At 40.7% G+C, this 18,169-nt stretch overlaps 1 protein-coding gene across 3 annotated transcripts in view; it reads right to left on the bottom strand.

The window, feature by feature from the left end:
• Positions 1 to 3,092: 3,092 nt before the first annotated feature.
• Positions 3,093 to 18,169, bottom strand: part of atp2b1a (ATPase plasma membrane Ca2+ transporting 1a) — a 31,782-nt gene continuing 16,705 nt past the window's right edge. The window contains exons 8-22 of one of the 3 annotated variants that reach the window (XM_077709334.1): positions 16,108 to 16,263; positions 15,058 to 15,272; positions 14,653 to 14,895; positions 14,340 to 14,581; positions 13,004 to 13,241; positions 12,734 to 12,913; positions 12,584 to 12,671; positions 11,729 to 11,835; positions 11,450 to 11,641; positions 11,169 to 11,382; positions 9,851 to 10,062; positions 9,667 to 9,774; positions 8,391 to 8,579; positions 7,356 to 7,448; positions 3,093 to 4,317 (exon numbers count right to left, since the gene is read on the bottom strand). In XM_077709334.1, coding sequence (XP_077565460.1) covers positions 3,934 to 4,317; positions 7,356 to 7,448; positions 8,391 to 8,579; positions 9,667 to 9,774; positions 9,851 to 10,062; positions 11,169 to 11,382; positions 11,450 to 11,641; positions 11,729 to 11,835; positions 12,584 to 12,671; positions 12,734 to 12,913; positions 13,004 to 13,241; positions 14,340 to 14,581; positions 14,653 to 14,895; positions 15,058 to 15,272; positions 16,108 to 16,263 — 2,861 coding nt within the window. In that variant the 3' untranslated portion in view covers positions 3,093 to 3,933. Of the gene's footprint in view, positions 4,318 to 7,165; positions 7,449 to 8,390; positions 8,580 to 9,666; positions 9,775 to 9,850; positions 10,063 to 11,168; positions 11,383 to 11,449; positions 11,642 to 11,728; positions 11,836 to 12,583; positions 12,672 to 12,733; positions 12,914 to 13,003; positions 13,242 to 14,339; positions 14,582 to 14,652; positions 14,896 to 15,057; positions 15,273 to 16,107; positions 16,264 to 18,169 lie in introns of all 3 variants that reach the window. The other 2 variants (XM_077709333.1, XM_077709332.1) reach the window with 2 other exon arrangements.

Raw genomic sequence — 18,169 nt, forward strand, 5'->3', positions numbered from 1 at the left:
GCAAACATTTTTTGGTGCGTTACTGCCACCACTGGTGTGGAGTGTGTACAGCCAAAAGCTTCCGCTGTCAGTGAAATCGAGTGGATGCAGTTTCACATAATGCCCACAGGAGGGCAACCGTGAAACATAAAATATATATCGAAAACAAATGTGCACTTACAGATGAAGATTGATCATATTTAATTAGTCAGTTCATAGTTATTAGAGCTAAAAATACAATGTCGTAATCCATTACGGACTTAAGATATCTTTTGACTCTGTAAATATAAACATCAGTGTTCTTTTCTTTCATTTTTTAAACTTATTCTTCTTTCATTCAATGCATTATTTTAGTCCGAGTTAAAAATATATATATATATATATATATATATATATATATATATATATATATATATATATATTGCAAAGTTTAAAAACGTTGGTCCTATTTTCTTTCCATTTATTGGTAATTAATATACGACACTATTACATTTTGTTACAATACGGGAAAATGATCACAAAATGACAAAAACGTTTGTATGGCTTGACAGCAATGCTTCTATAATAAAAGATTATATTATACAATTACAAATAAGTGTATATTGTGTGGTAATGTGTGCATTTATTGTGACCTTTGTTTCATTTTATCTAGAATAAAACTTGCTATTTGACGCTAATGCAAAATGAACAGCAAGGCCACATCCATGTAGGCTAAATACATGATTTATTTTTAAAAACCATACACATTACTCGACACGTTTCAAATATAATTCAATCACGATATCCATTTAAAATGCTCAAGATAAACAGACACAAATTACTTTTATTTCCAAATGTTAAAAGATAAAAAAAAATCCATAAAACAGATGGAGAAGAAGAAAAAAAACAACAACAACATTCGTCCCTGTTTTTTGTTTTTTGTTTTTTTTAAAACAGGAAGAAGCTACAAACAAACTCCCGGTATGGATTCCGCTTTTAAGTGTGTTTTCAAAAGGTCTTCCTTGTTGCCATATTGTCATTTTGTGTAAAAGCAACCAAGGTCAACATGCCAGGTCACACACCGAGGGGGCTGCGGGGGGGAACGTGCAGCCACCGCAGCAAACCAAGCAAAAAAACACACAAAAAACAAAAAAAAAAAGAGGCCCGTTCTCTCCCTCTCAAACCTATTTGCACCCTGAGATGAATGTTCCAGAACAACAAGACATTTGATTGGCCTCCTCGGCGGGCTATGCCAAATCCTCCACAAACTGTCTGGTGAGCGCGGTGAAAGCTCGCTAAATCAGTTTAGCATCATAAAAATACAAAGGTACACTTGTTTCTGTATCAAAACTCTCGCTAGGAAATAAAGTACCCTGTGCAGATAGATACCAGTGTATGCCTCATCTTGATTCCTAAAAAAACAAAACAAAACCAATTTTTTTTAGTGTTTCCAGTACATCAGGTGTCCAAAAAAAAATGGTTCCCCTGTGAGTGCAGCGCGGGAAGAATGCGGAACACTTTGGATGACGCATCTCGCGAGGAGGGCCGAGAAACACTAAAAACGTAAAGTACATTGATTCAAAGAACTAAAAAAAAAAAAAAAAACACATTGGTGGGTGAGATTGGGATTTATATTTAGCAAGCATCCACAGGCTTGATTAAGATAGCTTCAGTGTTAAAAAGAGCCAAGAAGGCACAGTCACTGGTTAATTTAGTCTCAATTGAACCCAAGTTGTTTTGTGTTATGCGTTGTTGCCTGGTTTTGAATGTGTTCGCTAAATACGAGCCCCGTGGATTCCAACCTTTTTTTATTTTAACGGTGAGAAGCTTTCAACAACGGTGAGAAGCTTTCAACATGTGGAAATCTTTTGAACACAAGATAACGGATGAAAATGAGGATTTCTTTTTTTTTTTTGTCGGAAGGTTTTGTGCACGTGGAAACTAGTGAGTAAATATTTATAGCGATGCTCCAAACATATCATCGGGGGCGCCGGGTGTACCTTCTCTCTATTCAAGACTTAGTGTTTATTGGTTTGGCTAGAAGTTTCTATTTTTATCTACAAATATATATATATATATATATATATAAATATAAATATATATACACATTATATATATACACATATATATAAATATACATACATATGTATATATATCTACATATAGTATGTATATACACATATATTATATATACATACATATATATAAATATGTATATATAGATATATATATATACATATATACACACATATATATATATATATATATATATATATATATATATATATATATATATATATATATATATATATATATATATATATATATATATATATATATATATATATATATATATATATATATATATATATATATATATATATATATATATATATATATGTATATATGTATATATGTATATATGTATATATGTATATATGTATATATGTATATATGTATATATATATATATGTATATATATATATATGTATATATGTATGTATATATATATATATATATATATATATATATATATATATATATATATATATATATATATATATATATATATATATATATATATATATATATATATATATATATATATATATATATATATATATATATATATATATATATATATATATATATATATATATATATATATATATATATATATATATATATATATATATATATATATATATATATATATATATATATATATATATATATATATATATATATATATATATATATATATATATATATATATATATATATATATATATATATATATATATATATATATATATATATATATATATATATATATATATATATATATATATATATATATATATATATATATATATATATATATATATATATATATATATATATATATATATATATATATATATATATATATATATATATATATATATATATATATATATATATATATATATATATATATATATATATATATATATATATATATATATATATATATATATATATATATATATATATATATATATATATATATATATATATATATATATATATATATATATATATATATATATATATATATATATATATATATATATATAAAAACAAATAAACCTTGCAGGCAAAAATACTTAAGTTTCACTTGAAACACCCTTTTTTTTCCTGAAAATACAGCAGTATCTGAAATAATCTCAGCCTTTTTTTGGGGGTATATTTTTAGTTTTGAAATCAGTCCCCAGTTTTCTGCATCATACATCAGGAAGCTCTTTTGCCTACAAACAGAATAAAAGTATCTACAAACTTTGTAAACAGACCGGCTTTTTCCCTCCATGAACATAAATAAGTCAAAATATTAACAGCCAAATGGAGCAGAAATGAGTTTTTCGTGTGAGCGAAGGGGCCGGAGAGCTAAAAATGTACAACACCATAGAGATACAGCGCTATTAACGGCGATAGACGTCCAAAACTACATGTAGCCGTTTGACCTTATCCCTAATAGCGGCTCGTCTCCTTCTTCATTGAAATGACTTTACCACTTGCCGACGTCCAATCCATCGGGAACTGGGAAGGCTGCCAACTTTCCCGTTTCAAACGTATTGGACGTCCATCACCGTCATCACGGCCAACCAGTCGTCCTCGTCGCCGCGTTCGGATAATATTAATAGTAGGAATAGAATAAGAAAAACAGGTCACTTGCAAACAAGAGTTCCGAATGACACCTTTGTCCAGTTGGGCAAACCAGAAAAATGGGGGTTGGAGAAGTCCGGGCTGGGTGGGCCGACTTCCGCTGCGGTTAAGGAAGAACAAGCCGAGAAGAAGAGAACATCAAAATGTCTGCGCCAGCCGTCAGGTTCCTTCCAACGTCGATCCGGTCCCACTCCAGCCTCGGGTTGCTCCCCCCTTGGTGTAGAAAAGTGGTAAGGTGCCTTTCAGGGAGGAGGGGGACGTGCTTTGCGATCAAAGGGAGGTCTCCAGGCTGTGTAAGGGACTGCCCGGTACCGGGTGGTCGCCCGCTTTGGTGGCCTCCGGCAGGAGGTGGTTGCTGCTATCCACAGCATTATTGTTCTGGTTGGGGGAGGCGGCGGCGTTAAGTGCCGGGCTGGGGGAGGGCGAGCCGGCTGGCGAGGGTGAGGGCGAGGCAGTGCGGGGGCTGGCCGAGTTGCGTTTGGTGGGAGCGTCGTCCTCGGCGTCCGTGTCGTCTATCAGGGGTATGTGCGGCTCCGAGTCCTCTATCCGAAACTCCGGGTGGGTCATAAAGTTGTGGATGGAGGTCCGCGATTCGGGCTTCTCCAGGCCCTCATAGAGGGAGATGGAGCTGCGGAATGCATTCACCACGCGGATCTGCAGGCGGTCAGAAAAGAGGGTTCAGATGAAAAAGCTCACTTTTGGCAAGCCCAGTCAATACGAAGTGAGTTTTTAGTACAGGCCTCAACACAAGAACGCCGTCAGTAAAACACGTGCGGGTCGTTTCTGACACTGTGAATGAGTGACAAACCCAAAACCAGTGTGTCAAGAGTGCTGGTTTGTCACCAAAGGCTCAGATTGAGTATCGGATTATTCCTTTAAAAATGCTAAATAAGCAAGGGAGGGACTCAATGCCCGAAAAGTTGGACATGCGTAGTAGAAGAGGTAGATTTGACAAACGTTAGAACAGGAGGACCAAACAAGAGATGAACGCATTGGCTGCTGTGACAGCAATAGACGCTTAATCCATTCAAACTGGGAGAATCATCCAATGTTCCCTCTAATTTTTCATTGGTCTGGGCAGAAAGACAACCTCCCTGAGCGCACTGAGTACCAGTGTAAGCGACATCATCATTGCTCGTTATGGACACACCAGTTTCACATTTGCCATAAGCAAGTGCATGTCAATGTTCCGTCTAATTTTTCATGTAAAACATCCTGTAAAACACAAAAAACCATAAGAGTGGACAGAGGTACTGCCACTGGCTGCCGCGTAAACGGCGCCATCATGGGTAAAGGCGTAATAAAAAAAAAATTTAAAAAATTAAAAAGTTTGGATTTTATTTACTGCGCACAATATGATTGCTACTGCGCAGAGAAGACGAGAGTGCAGTGTTCCCTCGCTACTTTGCGGCTCAGCCACCGCGGACTCAGAGCTTCGCGGATTTTTTGGGGAAAAAAAAATACAATTACATTGAAACAACATATTTTACAGTTTTTTTTGTTATAACATGAATTTCACTCTCTCTACCCGTATTCTATATGGTGTACTGTATACAGGGGGGTAAATTTTTTTTAAAAAAAATACATTTTTTTTTTGAATTAAATTCAAATTAAGCATTTTTGAAGGGGAATCCCTACTTCGCTGAAATTTACTCATCGCGGGTGGTCCCGGTCCCCATTAACCGCGAAAACTGAGGGAACACTGTAGTGTGCAATTACGCTTAAAGGGAACATTAGAATCAACCAAGATTCAAATGGATTGCACCTCTACTTCTAATAAACTAATTTAACGATATCTCATTTAATTTTTTTTTTTTTTTTTTAAAACTGCATGATGGAAAGTCAACAACACCAAAGACAGTAGATTGAGAAGATGGAAAAACAAAAAGACAGGAGATGAAACGGATGACAGGAAAGCCAGAGGACAGAAGACAGATGATTAAATCTCATTATAGTGACAATAAAAGGCATTCAATTCAATTCAAATGCCTGTTTTTTTCTCAATTTGTGGAGTCCAAGCCAACAAAAAAAAGCTGCTGCAGCCAAGCACGTCCACAAGCAACATCGTTAGACCAAAAACTAAACAAAAATGGCACACGAGAGCCAACCCATGCAGAACGTGTGCTACCTTGTGCTCTACCGGCGGTAAACCTTTGAGTATAGCCCATGACATATTTTCACAGAATCTAAAGAAGGACCAACTGGCGCCATTTGGTAAGAAGGACCTGCAATGAAAAGTTACTGAGCTTCCTCCACCTGTGGGGGGGAAAAACGGCCGACAATTTCCCAATCAATCCAGAAGATCTGCAAGAGAGAAGAGCCGCGAGGGGGTGGGGGGGACCGGTCCGGATCACCCCATTCTCGCCCTCTTTTGAGGCCTTTAAAAAGCAATGTCTATGGGCGTATACTCAAAAAATTGACCCAACATTTAGAGCAGGGGTTGGGAACCTTTTTTTGACAAAGAGAGCCACAAACAATTGATATTTTCCAATGTTATTTCTTGTGAGCCATACTACGAATTTAAAAGTTAAAATACATACATGTAAACGAGTGCCTTTTCAATTTTTTTGTTGTTGTAATTTCACCACTTTTAAAGTGGAAAAAAAGGATTTTTTTTAAAAGATTCTTATGCTGTTGCCAATCAATGAGAGGATGCGTTCCAGAATATTCTACTGCAAAAAAAATGAAAACAAACGAATGCCTTTACAATTTTTTGGTTGTAATTTCACTTTTAAAGTGGAAAAAAATGAATATTTTTTAAAAGATTCTTATGCTGTTGCCAATCAATGAGAGGATGCGTTCCAAAATATTCTACTGCAAAAAAAAAATGAAAACAAACGAGTGCCTTTTCAATTTTTTTTTGTAATTTCACCACTTTTAAAGTGGAAAAAAATGAATTTTTTGTTAAAAGATTCTTATGCTGTTGCCAATCAATGAGAGAATGCTTACTGCAAAAAAATGAAGATTAAAGCAGTTCTAGATGTAATATCTCCCTTCTGTCACCAACAATTTCCATATTTTAGCTCACAGGTTTAGCAAAGAGCCATATACACCCATCCAAAGAGCCACATGTGGCTCCCGAGCCATAGGTTCCCTACCCCTGATTTAGAGCACTGCGACACGAGGGTGAGAGACGTGTGCGGGGTTGCAAAGACTGACTGAGGCAGCTGCAGACACAACCTGCTCAAAATGGGGAAAACATTGCAGAATAATGCAGACATTTCTCAGGTTATTCATCACAATCCCAAAAATAACATTCCAAGCAGAAGCGGAACGGATGTTGTGAAGTGATGAAACAGAGAAAAAAAAAACATCTCCACGCCAGAAGCCACCTCATAGTGGCATGGGTACATAGATAAAGAAGGACGTCACGTGGTATCCAAGCTGGATGAGATGCGTGGTTTGCCTTTTTTTTTTGGGGGGGGGGGTTGGACAGGAAAAGCTTTGAGGGCGGTTAGAAGAGGGAAAACGTCTCATGCACGAGAGGAGAACACGCACTCACACCCCACGGCGGCAGGAGCGGAGTTGGTGGCAGCGGCGTTGTTGTTGTAGTTGTTGTTGTTGGTGGGAGGAGTAGTAGGAGGAGGAGGAGTAGTAGTAGTAGTAGGAAGAGGAGGAGGACAAGTAGTGGTGTTGGAGGAGGAGGAGGTTGTGGAAAAGGCTACATGTGTAGGGCTAGAAACATTGGTTACATCGTGTTGCTGCTGCTGGCTGGAGTTGGAGGCCTGCCGCCTCAGAGCACCCTGAAAGGAGGTTCCGCTCTGGAAAGCGCTCACTACATCCATCTGCAAAGAACCACACAACGGTACAGGAGAAAACCCAGAGGAGGGAGAGACAGAAAGAAAGAAAGAAAAAGAAAGAAATACAGAGAAAAAAAAGGTGAAATCATAGCAGTAGACATTATCTTTAGCATCCAAGCACCCAAAAGTCATTTTGGGGAATTTGACTTTGATTAAAAAAAAGAAGAAGAAGAGAGATGGGGGGGGGGGGGGGGGGTAGATTTGCTCAGATACAGGCCGATTGGTGTTTCTCAAAACCCTCCATCGGTTGCTTTCCGTCCGCTTTTCGGGTTAACTTTAGAGCAAGGGTAGGGCACCTATGGCTCGGGAGTCATATGTGGCTCTTTGGATGAGTGCATATGGCTCTCCGCTAAACTGTGAGGTAAAAAAATATTGAAATTGTTGATGAGAGAGCATGTTGACACGGCATTTAACACAATTTTATCACATTTTTTTTTATCATTCGACCTTTCTATGTACTCTCATTGGTACTCATTGATTAGCAATAGCATGATAATGTTATGTCCAAAGAATACAGACTTTTTGTACTTAAAAAGAGGTGAAATGACAAAAAAAAATCCACTCATTTGAGGTATTTTGACTTTTAAATTCTCAGTATGGCTCTCAATGAATAACATTTGAAAATATGATTTGTTTATAACTATATCTATCAAAAAAGGTTCCCGACCACTGCTTTAAAGCGAACCCCTGCAATTTTTGCTCATTTTTCTTTTGTTTTTGCTATGGCTTTGCTGCTTAAAAGAGTTTGGTTACATCAGGAATAATTGCTCAGCCACCGTTCTCATAGCCTGAACGCCCCGCAAACCACAAGGGGGCGTTCACTGTGCAAGTTAAAACCAGTGCCGCTGCAAGTGATAATAAAGAGTTAAGAGACTTTATGGCTTTTGGTTTTCTTTAGATCAGCCTGGAGTGTCCGTGGTTCATTACCTGAGTCTGGATGCGGTTGAGGCCGCGGAACCACAGAATCTGGCCACGACGGAGTTCTCGCTCGGCGTGATCGATTTCGTCCATGTCGTCCAGCTCCTCCAGTTCTTCGTCGGGAATCTCTTCCTTCTGGGTGCCGTGGCCTGCAGTTTTCAGGAACTTTAATCGACTAGTTGGTATGGAGGATATGACCTGGAAAGGGGGAAAAAAACCTTACAGTCAAAATGCATTGGATGTATGTTGGCGTCAATGGCTGTGAATGCGTTAATACAGGGATCGGGAACTGTTGGGGTTATTCTGGGATACTATTATAAATGTGTGTATTGTTTTGCCCTATTCTGAGGACTATTGACCTGACATTTCACCCAGTCTCGGGGTCCGGGGATTGTTGATCTGGGTTCGCAATGAAGATCTGTGCATGACTCTTGAATTGTTTTGATTCCAGCGTGATGGCTATCCAACAACTTTCGTGATTAATCGTATATTGTCGTAAATTGTGACGCTTTTTTCACTTGATTATGGAATCGTTTTGCCGAATGGAGGCTTGTTTGTTTACTTTCCTTCTTTGTTTTTTGAGTTTCAACCTTAATTGTTATTATTGAATACCTGATATGTGATGATTGTTACAGCTGTACGCAATTGGATTAATCAATAACCTTGTAATTGTTTTGATTTGTGTCCTTAAATGGGGAGGAGAAAAATGCTCCTCACCAGAATTTCATTTGTGACGAGGACGATGTCGGAATGTATTCTCCCTTGCAAATAGATCTTCAGAGATGCCAATTTAATTAAATATATACAATTGAATCAGATGTCCCCCTGTATTGTTTTATAATTATAGGTATTATAAGTATAATTATTGATGAACCTAACATTTTGGATTTGAAACAGCGACTTAAGGATCTACAGTCCTCGGGAGCCACATGTGGCTCTTTTGATGGGTGCTTATGGCTCTCGGCTAAACTGAGAGCTAAAATCTGGACACTACGTCTAGAGTCACTTTAATCTTCCAGTTTTTAATTAAATCTTTCTGCATGCATGCATGCCATTGATTAGCATCAGGGTAACAATTTTCTCAACATAATTCTGGGACTTTTTTCTACTTTAGAGGCATTGAAATGACTAAAAATGAAAGCGTTTTCATGCATTTTTACTTCTAGTAAATTCTGAGTATGGCTCTTAAGGAATAACAATTGAAAATATGAATTGTTTATGGCTCTATCGGACAAAAAGGTCACTGATCCCTGCTGGGGAGTGTAGTTACAAATCCCAATCTTACCTGCCCCCACAGCAAGGAGCCAAAACCAAGGAAAGTGCACCAGAGCCACTGATCGATGCTTAGAGCCACGCAGCTAAACGGTTTCCCTCCAAACTGCACAATGACGATCTGTAAAGATGACAAGGAAGCCGTTTGGTGGCGAAGAGAGGTCGCCGCGTACGGTCCGGTCCGGGCGTGGGCTCACCTGGATGACAAAGGTGCCAAAAACGATGCTGCAGAAGATGGGGTTGTTGAAGATGCCGTCAAAGACGTTGCGTTCGCCGTGGATCTTGCGGGCGTTGATCTCGTTAAACAGCTGCATCAGGACGAAGGTGTTGAAGACGATGGTATAGTGTTCCGAAGGCGGCGCTCGGAGAGGCGTGTTCCTGCCGCTGTCGATGTCGAACATGTTCTCGCCTGAGGGGCCAAAAGGAGTGTCAAAGGGCGTCACCGGACATTTGGTCGCCAGTCAAATGGTGACAGAGAGTTTACTGTTGAAACCAGCTCTCAAAATTATATTCATGAGAGAGTTTAATATCTAAGTACTGTTTACTATCTAAGTACTGTTTACTATCTAAGTACTGTAAAATATTCAAGTACTGTTTAATAGTCAAGTACTGTTTAATATCTAAGTACTGTTGAAACCAGCTGTCAAAATTATATTCATGAGTTTGATATCTAAGAGACAGAGTTTAATATCTAAGTACTGTATAATATCTAAGTACTGTATAATATCCAAGTACTGTATAATATCCAAGTACTGTTGAAACCAGCTCTCAAATTTATATTCATGAGAGTATATCTAAATATCTACTGTTTTCAACAGTACTTAGATATTATACAGTACTTAGATATTAAACTCTGTCTCTTATAGATCAAACTCATGAATATAAATTTGAGAGCTGGTTTCAACAGTACTTAGATATTAAACAGTACTTGACTATTAAACAGTACTTGAATATTTTACAGTACTTAGATAGTAAACAGTACTTAGATAGTAAACAGTACTTCAAATGATGACAGAGAGTTTACTGTTAAAAGCAGCTCTCAAAATTCTATTTATGAGAGAGAGTTTAATATCTAAATATCTACTGTTGATTCATGAGTGAGAGAGAGTTTATTATCGAAGTACTGTTTAATATCTAGTGTTTAATATTTAAGTACTGTATAATATACAAAAACTGTTTAATATCCAAGTACTGTTGAAACCAGCTCTCAAATTTATATTCATGAGAGTATATCTAAATATCTACTGTTTTCAACAGTACTTAAATATTAAACAGTACTTAGATATTAAACACTAGATATTAAACAGTACTTAGATATTAAACAGTACTTAGATAATATACTCTCTCTCACTCATGAATCAAGATATTTAGATATTTAACTCTCTCTCATAAATAGAATTTTGAGAGCTGGTTTCAACAGTAAACTCTCTGTCATCAGTTGACCGTCGACCAAACGTCCGGGCACCGTCAAAGAAGAGCACGGAGAAGAGGAAGAAGCCCCGGCTGGTTCCGTACCGGCGAAAAGCAGCGTGAAGATGATGACCAGCTGGTACACGCCCTGGCCCAGAATGTTCTTCATCATGGTGCGAGAGATGAGAGGCTTGTTGCGGCCGTACGGCTTCCTGAAAAGCAGGGCTTCGGTGGGAGGCTCCGTGGCCAGCGCCAGCGAGGCAAAGGTGTCCATGATCAGGTTGACCCACAACATTTGCACCGCCTTCAACGGCGAATCCTGTGGGACGAGGGCCATTAAATATGTACTGATTTTGTGGCTAGAATAGATCATCGATTTTTCTAACCTGTGTGATGCAGGCGCCCGTGAAGGCCACGATGACGGCCACCACGTTGACGGTCAACTGGAATTGCAAGAACTTGGAAATGCTGTCGTACACGTTGCGTCCCCACATGACGGCCTTGACGATGCTGGAGAAGTTGTCGTCCGTCAAGATGATGTCCGACGCCTCTTTGGCCACGTCGGTGCCGGCGATACCCTGCGGGAGGAAACGGACAAGGAGTGTAGAGCCATTCGTGGCAAAGCGGATGCCGAGGCCGCCACACTTTTTTTCCACCAGACTCACCATGGCAAAGCCCACGTCGGCTTTCTTCAAGGCGGGCCCGTCGTTGGTGCCGTCCCCCGTGACGGCGACCACTTGTCGCCGCTCGGTCACGGTGCTGTCGATAATACCTAAAGCGGTAAAAGATGAGAGTCAAATGCGAAGATTTGAGAGCTCTTATGGATCCTACCCAATGTTCACTCTAAGCTGCGCGCAGGTGCAATTGCGCACTACCCTCGTCTTCTCTGCGCAGCAGCAATGATATGGCATGCAGTAAATAAAATCCAAACTTTTTTCTTTTTCTTTTTTTGTTTTGTTACCCCTTCCCCCATGATCACTATAATGAGATTTAATCATCCGTCTTCTGTCCTCTGGCTTTCAAGCTTCTCAATCTACTGTCTTTGGTGCTGTTGACGTTCCATCATGCAGTTTTAAAAAAAATAAAATAAAATGAGATATCGTAAAATTAGTTTATTAGTAGTAGAGGTGCAATCCATTTGAATCTTGGTTGATTCCAATGTTCCTTTTAAGCGTAATTGTGCACTACTCTCGTCTTCTCTGCGCAGCAGCAATCATACGGCGCGCAGTAAATAAAATCCAAACTTATTATTATTTTTTTACCCCTTTCCCCATGATGGCGCCTTTTACGCGGCAGCCATCTGAAGTAGCTCTCTCCGCTCTTATGCTTTTTTGTGTTTTAGAGCATGTTTTACATGAAAAATTAGAGGGAACATTGACATGCACCTGCTTATGGCAGGTGTGATACTAGTGTACCCATAGCGAGCGATGATGATGTCGCTCAAACTGGTACTCAGTGCGCTCAGAGAGGTTGTCTTTCTGCCCAAACCAACAATAAATTTGAGGGAACATTGATCCTACCTTTAACTAAAGTGTGTTTGTCCGTTGGGGACGAACGCGCCAGTACTCGTAGTTTGGGCCATATCTTGTCAATGCGCTCTTGCTCAATCTACAGAAAAAATAAATGGTTTTACAAAGTGTTTTCAGAAACGCTCCAAGCTATAGACCCACCTCTCCCTTTTCATTACGGATCCGTCGGTTGAACTCTTTGCCCTCCAAACAGAGGAAGTCTTCTCCAGGGTGCAGGATGCCACATTTACTGGCAATGGCGCGCGCCGTGTTGATGTTGTCACCCGTTACCATTCGCACCGTGATTCCAGCACGCTGGCACTTTCGGATGGCATCCGGCACCTGAAAAAAAAAAAAAACAACAACAGTTGAGCCTTGCTTTTTTTTCCCCCCTGCCTAATCCTTTCCCACACATTTCCGCATTTTCATCACCTCAGGCCTCACGGGATCTTCGATGCCCACCACGCATATGCACGTGAGCCCGGTAAGGATGTCGTTTTCATTGTCCCAGTCGGGCTCGCCATCCGCTGTGGCGAAATCCCGGTACGCCAGGCAGATGGTCCTCAAGCCTTCCGAGGCCATGGGCTCGATGACTTTCTTCACCATATCATCGCGGTCTCGCGGACGAAACACTTTGGACTCGCCAGACGCCGTCAGGATTTTGTAGCACCTATGAGCAGAGAACGTGGCGATGACAGACAGCTGAAAGCGCACAAAACAAAAAAAAAAACAAGAAAACTAAATAGGACGAGGGGGGTGTGAGAGGGGGGGAAAACAAAAGCATTTGAACGTGGAGCCTCACGAATGTGACGTCACATTAAGCCCTCGGCGGGTTCAAAACAAGCCCGCTCGCTTAAGAGGCTTACGCAGTTGTTACCGGCTCATTTTCTCAGTGCCTGTTTATAAGTCGCAAAGTAAGGGACTCGGGTGGGATGCGCTTAGGCTGCTTTAAGACATGACGTGAGGATTTCACCCGTATCCTGAGCAAGCAAAAACCGCTCAGACTTTCTACTTTTCAAGGAGTCGACCTTTTCCGCTTTTCTGATGTTTTTTTCTGCGCCACCGACAAAGCTCAGCAGGTATGTTCAGGGGTGCTCACACTTTTTCAGCTAAGGGACTGTAAAATGGAGGTACACGTTTGAAGTGTCCGAGATCAATGTATCACTTTACGATCAGCTGTCACACTGCAGACATAAGAAGTTGTTGTTGGCAGAGAGCCTAATTCAGTCAAAATTAAAATTTTAAAAACACAGAGATGGACTGGTACATGGTGATTGACATATAAAGCACCCATGCTGTAGACCAGGGGTGGGCAAACTTTTGGGCCCGGGGGGGCCACATTGACTTTAAAAATTTGACAGATGAGCCGGGCCAGGACAACATATGATACATATAAAAAAGTGCATCCGTTAACAGTACATATGAAACATAAACTGAAAAAAAGACGTAGTTTTAACATACTCCTCACTCCTCATTAAAGTAAAAAGTATAAAGTGCAAAGTAAAGTAAAAAGGAATGTATTAAGAATTATTAAAATGTCCTTTAAAAAAGATAGAGTGGCTGTAAAACACCAAAAACAAATAAGAGTGGACAGAGCTACTGCCACTGGCTTCCGTGTGACAGCACCATCTTGGAGAATTTTTTTTTAATTAAATAAAACATTAGGACAACATTGGCGGGCCGGATTAAAAAGCCTAGCGGGCCATATGTGGCCCGCGGGCCGTAGTTTGCCCATGTCTCCTGTAGACTGAGGCCATTCAAACCTTACTTTTTCAGAAGGATTTCAGAAGCGCCTTTGCTGAACATCCGGTAGCTGCCGTCGGCCATCTTCAGCACCGTGCTCATGGACTTGCGCACCGAGTTGAAGGTGTACACTTTATGCAGCTTCTCCTCAGGGATTTCGTTGCGAATGGTCTGGTAGTCGCGCTTGAGGTCGCTAGAAAATCCCAGTAAGGCACATTCGGTCTTGTTCCCCACTTGGCGAGGCAGACCGCCTTCTTTCTCCGGAGGCTGATGGAGTCAAATGAAGAAAAACGGTGAGTTTCTCCACCGGATCGGGACGCGCTATTGTCAGTTTTTACCATGATTTTGGTCGTGTAGGCGCAGTTGACCGCTATCCCCAGAATCAGGAAATCTAAAATGGAGGCGGGGATGTTTTCTGGGTCCGGCACCTTCTTGTAGTGCTTCTCGGCCACGTAGGCCTGCACCACTGTCATACGGTTCATAGTCAGCGTGCCCGTCTTGTCCGAGCAGATGGCCGTGGCGTTGCCCATGGTCTCGCAGGCGTCCAGGTGGCGCACCAAATTGTTGTCTTTCATCATTTTCTATCACAAGGACGACAAGTGTTACTCTTTCCACATTCGGCGGGATCATCGCTCGGCTTTAAGGTATCACTCGGTTGCAGCCTTAACAAGCCGGGCTGCAGCTTTTAATAGGCTAAAGCGTAAGCCGTTGGAACAGCGGGTGAGCAGGTTAAGAGTTCGTACCTTGACAGAGTACGCCAAGGAGATGGTGACGGCCAGGGGGAGGCCTTCGGGAACGGCCACCACCAGCACGGTGACACCGATGATGAAGAATTTGACAAAGAACTGAATGTAGATGGGTGTGCAGGCCTTGACCCAAGGCAGGTTTTGGATCCAGAAGGTGTTGAGCACAAAGAGAACCACCAGGATAATCACGGTGATGGCCGACATCACCAATCCTGAATGGGAGGAAGGTGAATGAGTGAATCGCCGGTGCATATCCAGAATGCCAGCCTCCCCCAGTCCAAATGGCTTGGAGAAATAGCGCCTTTAACGTGACCGGACTTTTGGCCACCGGTCTTTTGGTCGTCGGTCAAATGGTGACAGAGTTCACTGTTGAAACCAGCTCTCAAAATGATATCTAAGAGAGAGTTTAATATCTAAGAGAGAGAGTTTAATATCTAAGAGAGAGTTTAATATCTAAGAGAGAGAGTTTAAAATCTAAGAGAGAGAGTTTAATATCTAAGTACTGATTGTACTGTTTAATATCTAAGTACTGATTGTACTGTTTAATATCTAAGTACTGATTGTACTGTTTAATATCTAAGTACTGTTTAATATCCAAGTACTGTTTAAAATCTAAGTACTGTTTAATATCTAAGTACTGTTTAATATCTAAGTAATGCTTAATATCTAAGTACTGTTTAATATCTAAGTACTGTTTAATATCTAAGTACTGTTTAATATCTAAGTACTGTTTAATATTTGAGTACTGTTTAATATCCAAGTACTGTATAATATCTAAGTACTGTTGAAACCAGCTCTCAAAATTATATTCATGAGAGAGTTTAATATTTAAATATTTACTGTTTTCAACAGTACTTAGATATTAAACTCTCATGGATATAATTTTGGGAGCTGGTTTCAACAGTAAACTCTCTGTCCCCATTTGAGCGGTGACCAAAAGACCGGCGACCAAAAGTCCGAGCACCCGCCCTTAACGGCAGCCCACGTGTTTTAACAAAAAACAAACAAAGTCACGTCCAAAAATGCAAAAATGAGGTGGTGTCTTACCCGCTTTGCCGATTTGCACAGCGAGTTTGGTCAGCTTGCCCTGGAGGACCGATTTCTCTTTTTTTGGCAGGTTGGCTTTCTTTTTCTCCTCTGCGTCGGCTCCCTCGTCGCTGTTTAGGGGCTGCATTTCCATGGCGGCGCCATCCTGCGCTTTTGCTGCAAGCAAGAAAGCCTTTGATGTCATTCAATTATTCATTTTTCATGCCGCTTATCGTCACAAGTGTCACACAAAATCGGTCACACGCCCACTCATAACTCCAGACAATTTTCAGCAGCGGTGTTAAAACTACCGCCAAGTGCGGCTCGCTGCCCAGTTTTTATTGGCCGGCACCAAATGATGAAAATATCCTTAAATATGTCCCATTAAAAAATCTTGTTGCCTTTCTGAGTCCAAATGAATTGGACTCCTATCGCCGTCAATGACAACCAGTGTGTTAATGATTAAAAATAAGGAATACTTAAAATAAAATAAATAATTGGTAATTTTTGGATAAAACACAGAAGGCCCGAGTCCTCACAGATAAAACAAAAATTTCGGGTTTGCTTTGGGCTCCAGCCTGCAAATCAAGTTAATTCATCCGTGACCAGACGTTTGGTCGCCTGTCTTTTGGTCGCCTGTCTTTTGGTCGCCTGTCTTTTGGTCGCCTGTCTTTTGGTCGCCTGTCTTTTGGTCGCCTGTCTTTTGGTCGCCTGTCTTTTGGTCGCCTGTCTTTTGGTCGCCTGTCTTTTGGTCGCCTGTCTTTTGGTCGCCTGTCTTTTGGTCGCCTGTCTTTTGGTCGCCTGTCTTTTGGTCGCCTGTCTTTTGGTCGCCTGTCTTTTGGTCGCCTGTCTTTTGGTCGCCTGTGTTTTGGTCGCCTATCTTTTGGTCCCTTTAGGTCGCCGGTCAGATGTACTTAGATATTAAACAAAACTTAGATATTAAACTCTCTCTCTCATGAATATAAGTTTGAGAGCTACTTTCAACAGTAAACTCTCACCATTTCACCGGCGACCTAAAGACCGGCGACCAAATGACCAGCAACCAAACGTCCGAGTACCAATTCCTCGGGCCAAGCCGAAAATTATTACCCGCGGGTCGGGTCAGGCCAGATCTTACCTCTATCGTGAAATATAACAAATAAATGATTGTATTTATATGAAAAACAGGTCTCCCCATCTGTATATTCCGGACCTCCCCTCTCTCGCAGTAAGAACAGAAGGGAATCCTGAAGACTGGGAAGCTGATAAAATATTAGGTCTCGTCTCTGCACAGGCGCACTAAAATCATTCATCGTGCCAAGTTGTGAAAGCCCTCCAGGACAATTGTCACATCTTTCTTCCTTCAAACTTGGGATGATTTAATTAAACGCCTCATGCGACGACGCGCCCGTGACAAGGCGAAAGTACGGCGTGAAGGGGGCGGGGAGGATGAGCGCAGAGTTACCGCTGCTGCCGCGGACTTCGGTTAGTTCTGGACTCACACGGCCAGAGTAATCTTAGTCTAAAGGGTTACGGCCACGTCCTGGCAGGCGGATGGGGAATCCGCATGCGGGGGGACTGGGGTTCACGCTAGCGGACTCGAGTCATGGGCCACGGTGAGGCACGGCCCAGGAGCCCCGCTCACCAGCTTTCGAGCCAGACCCTCCCATGGGAAAAAAACTGTCAAAGCCAAAAGCCGGGCAGAAGTGGAGTAGGTGGACTGGATGGGGAGAAGCAGATGTTCTGGGCCCGGGACTTGTTGCGTGGCTTTAATCTCCACACTGCTAATCGCTGTAACTGGATTGGGTAGCACCTGCTGCCCAAAGCACAATGTGCCAGTGCTCAGACGTTTGGTCGCCGGTCTTTTGGTCCCTTTTGGTCGCCGGTCAAATAGTGAGAGAGTTTACTGTGGAAACCAGCTCTCAAAATTATATTCATGAGAGAGAGTTTAATATCTATGAGATAAAGTTTAATATATAAGTACTGTTTAATATCCAAGTACTGTTTAATATCCAAGTACTGTTTAATATCCAAGTAATGTTTGATATCTAAGTACTGTTGAAACCAGCTCTCAAAATTGTATTCATGAGAGAAAGTTTATTAT

Source organism: Stigmatopora nigra, chromosome 23 (assembly GCF_051989575.1).
Source record: "Stigmatopora nigra isolate UIUO_SnigA chromosome 23, RoL_Snig_1.1, whole genome shotgun sequence".
Classification (NCBI taxonomy): Eukaryota; Metazoa; Chordata; class Actinopteri; order Syngnathiformes; family Syngnathidae; genus Stigmatopora; species Stigmatopora nigra.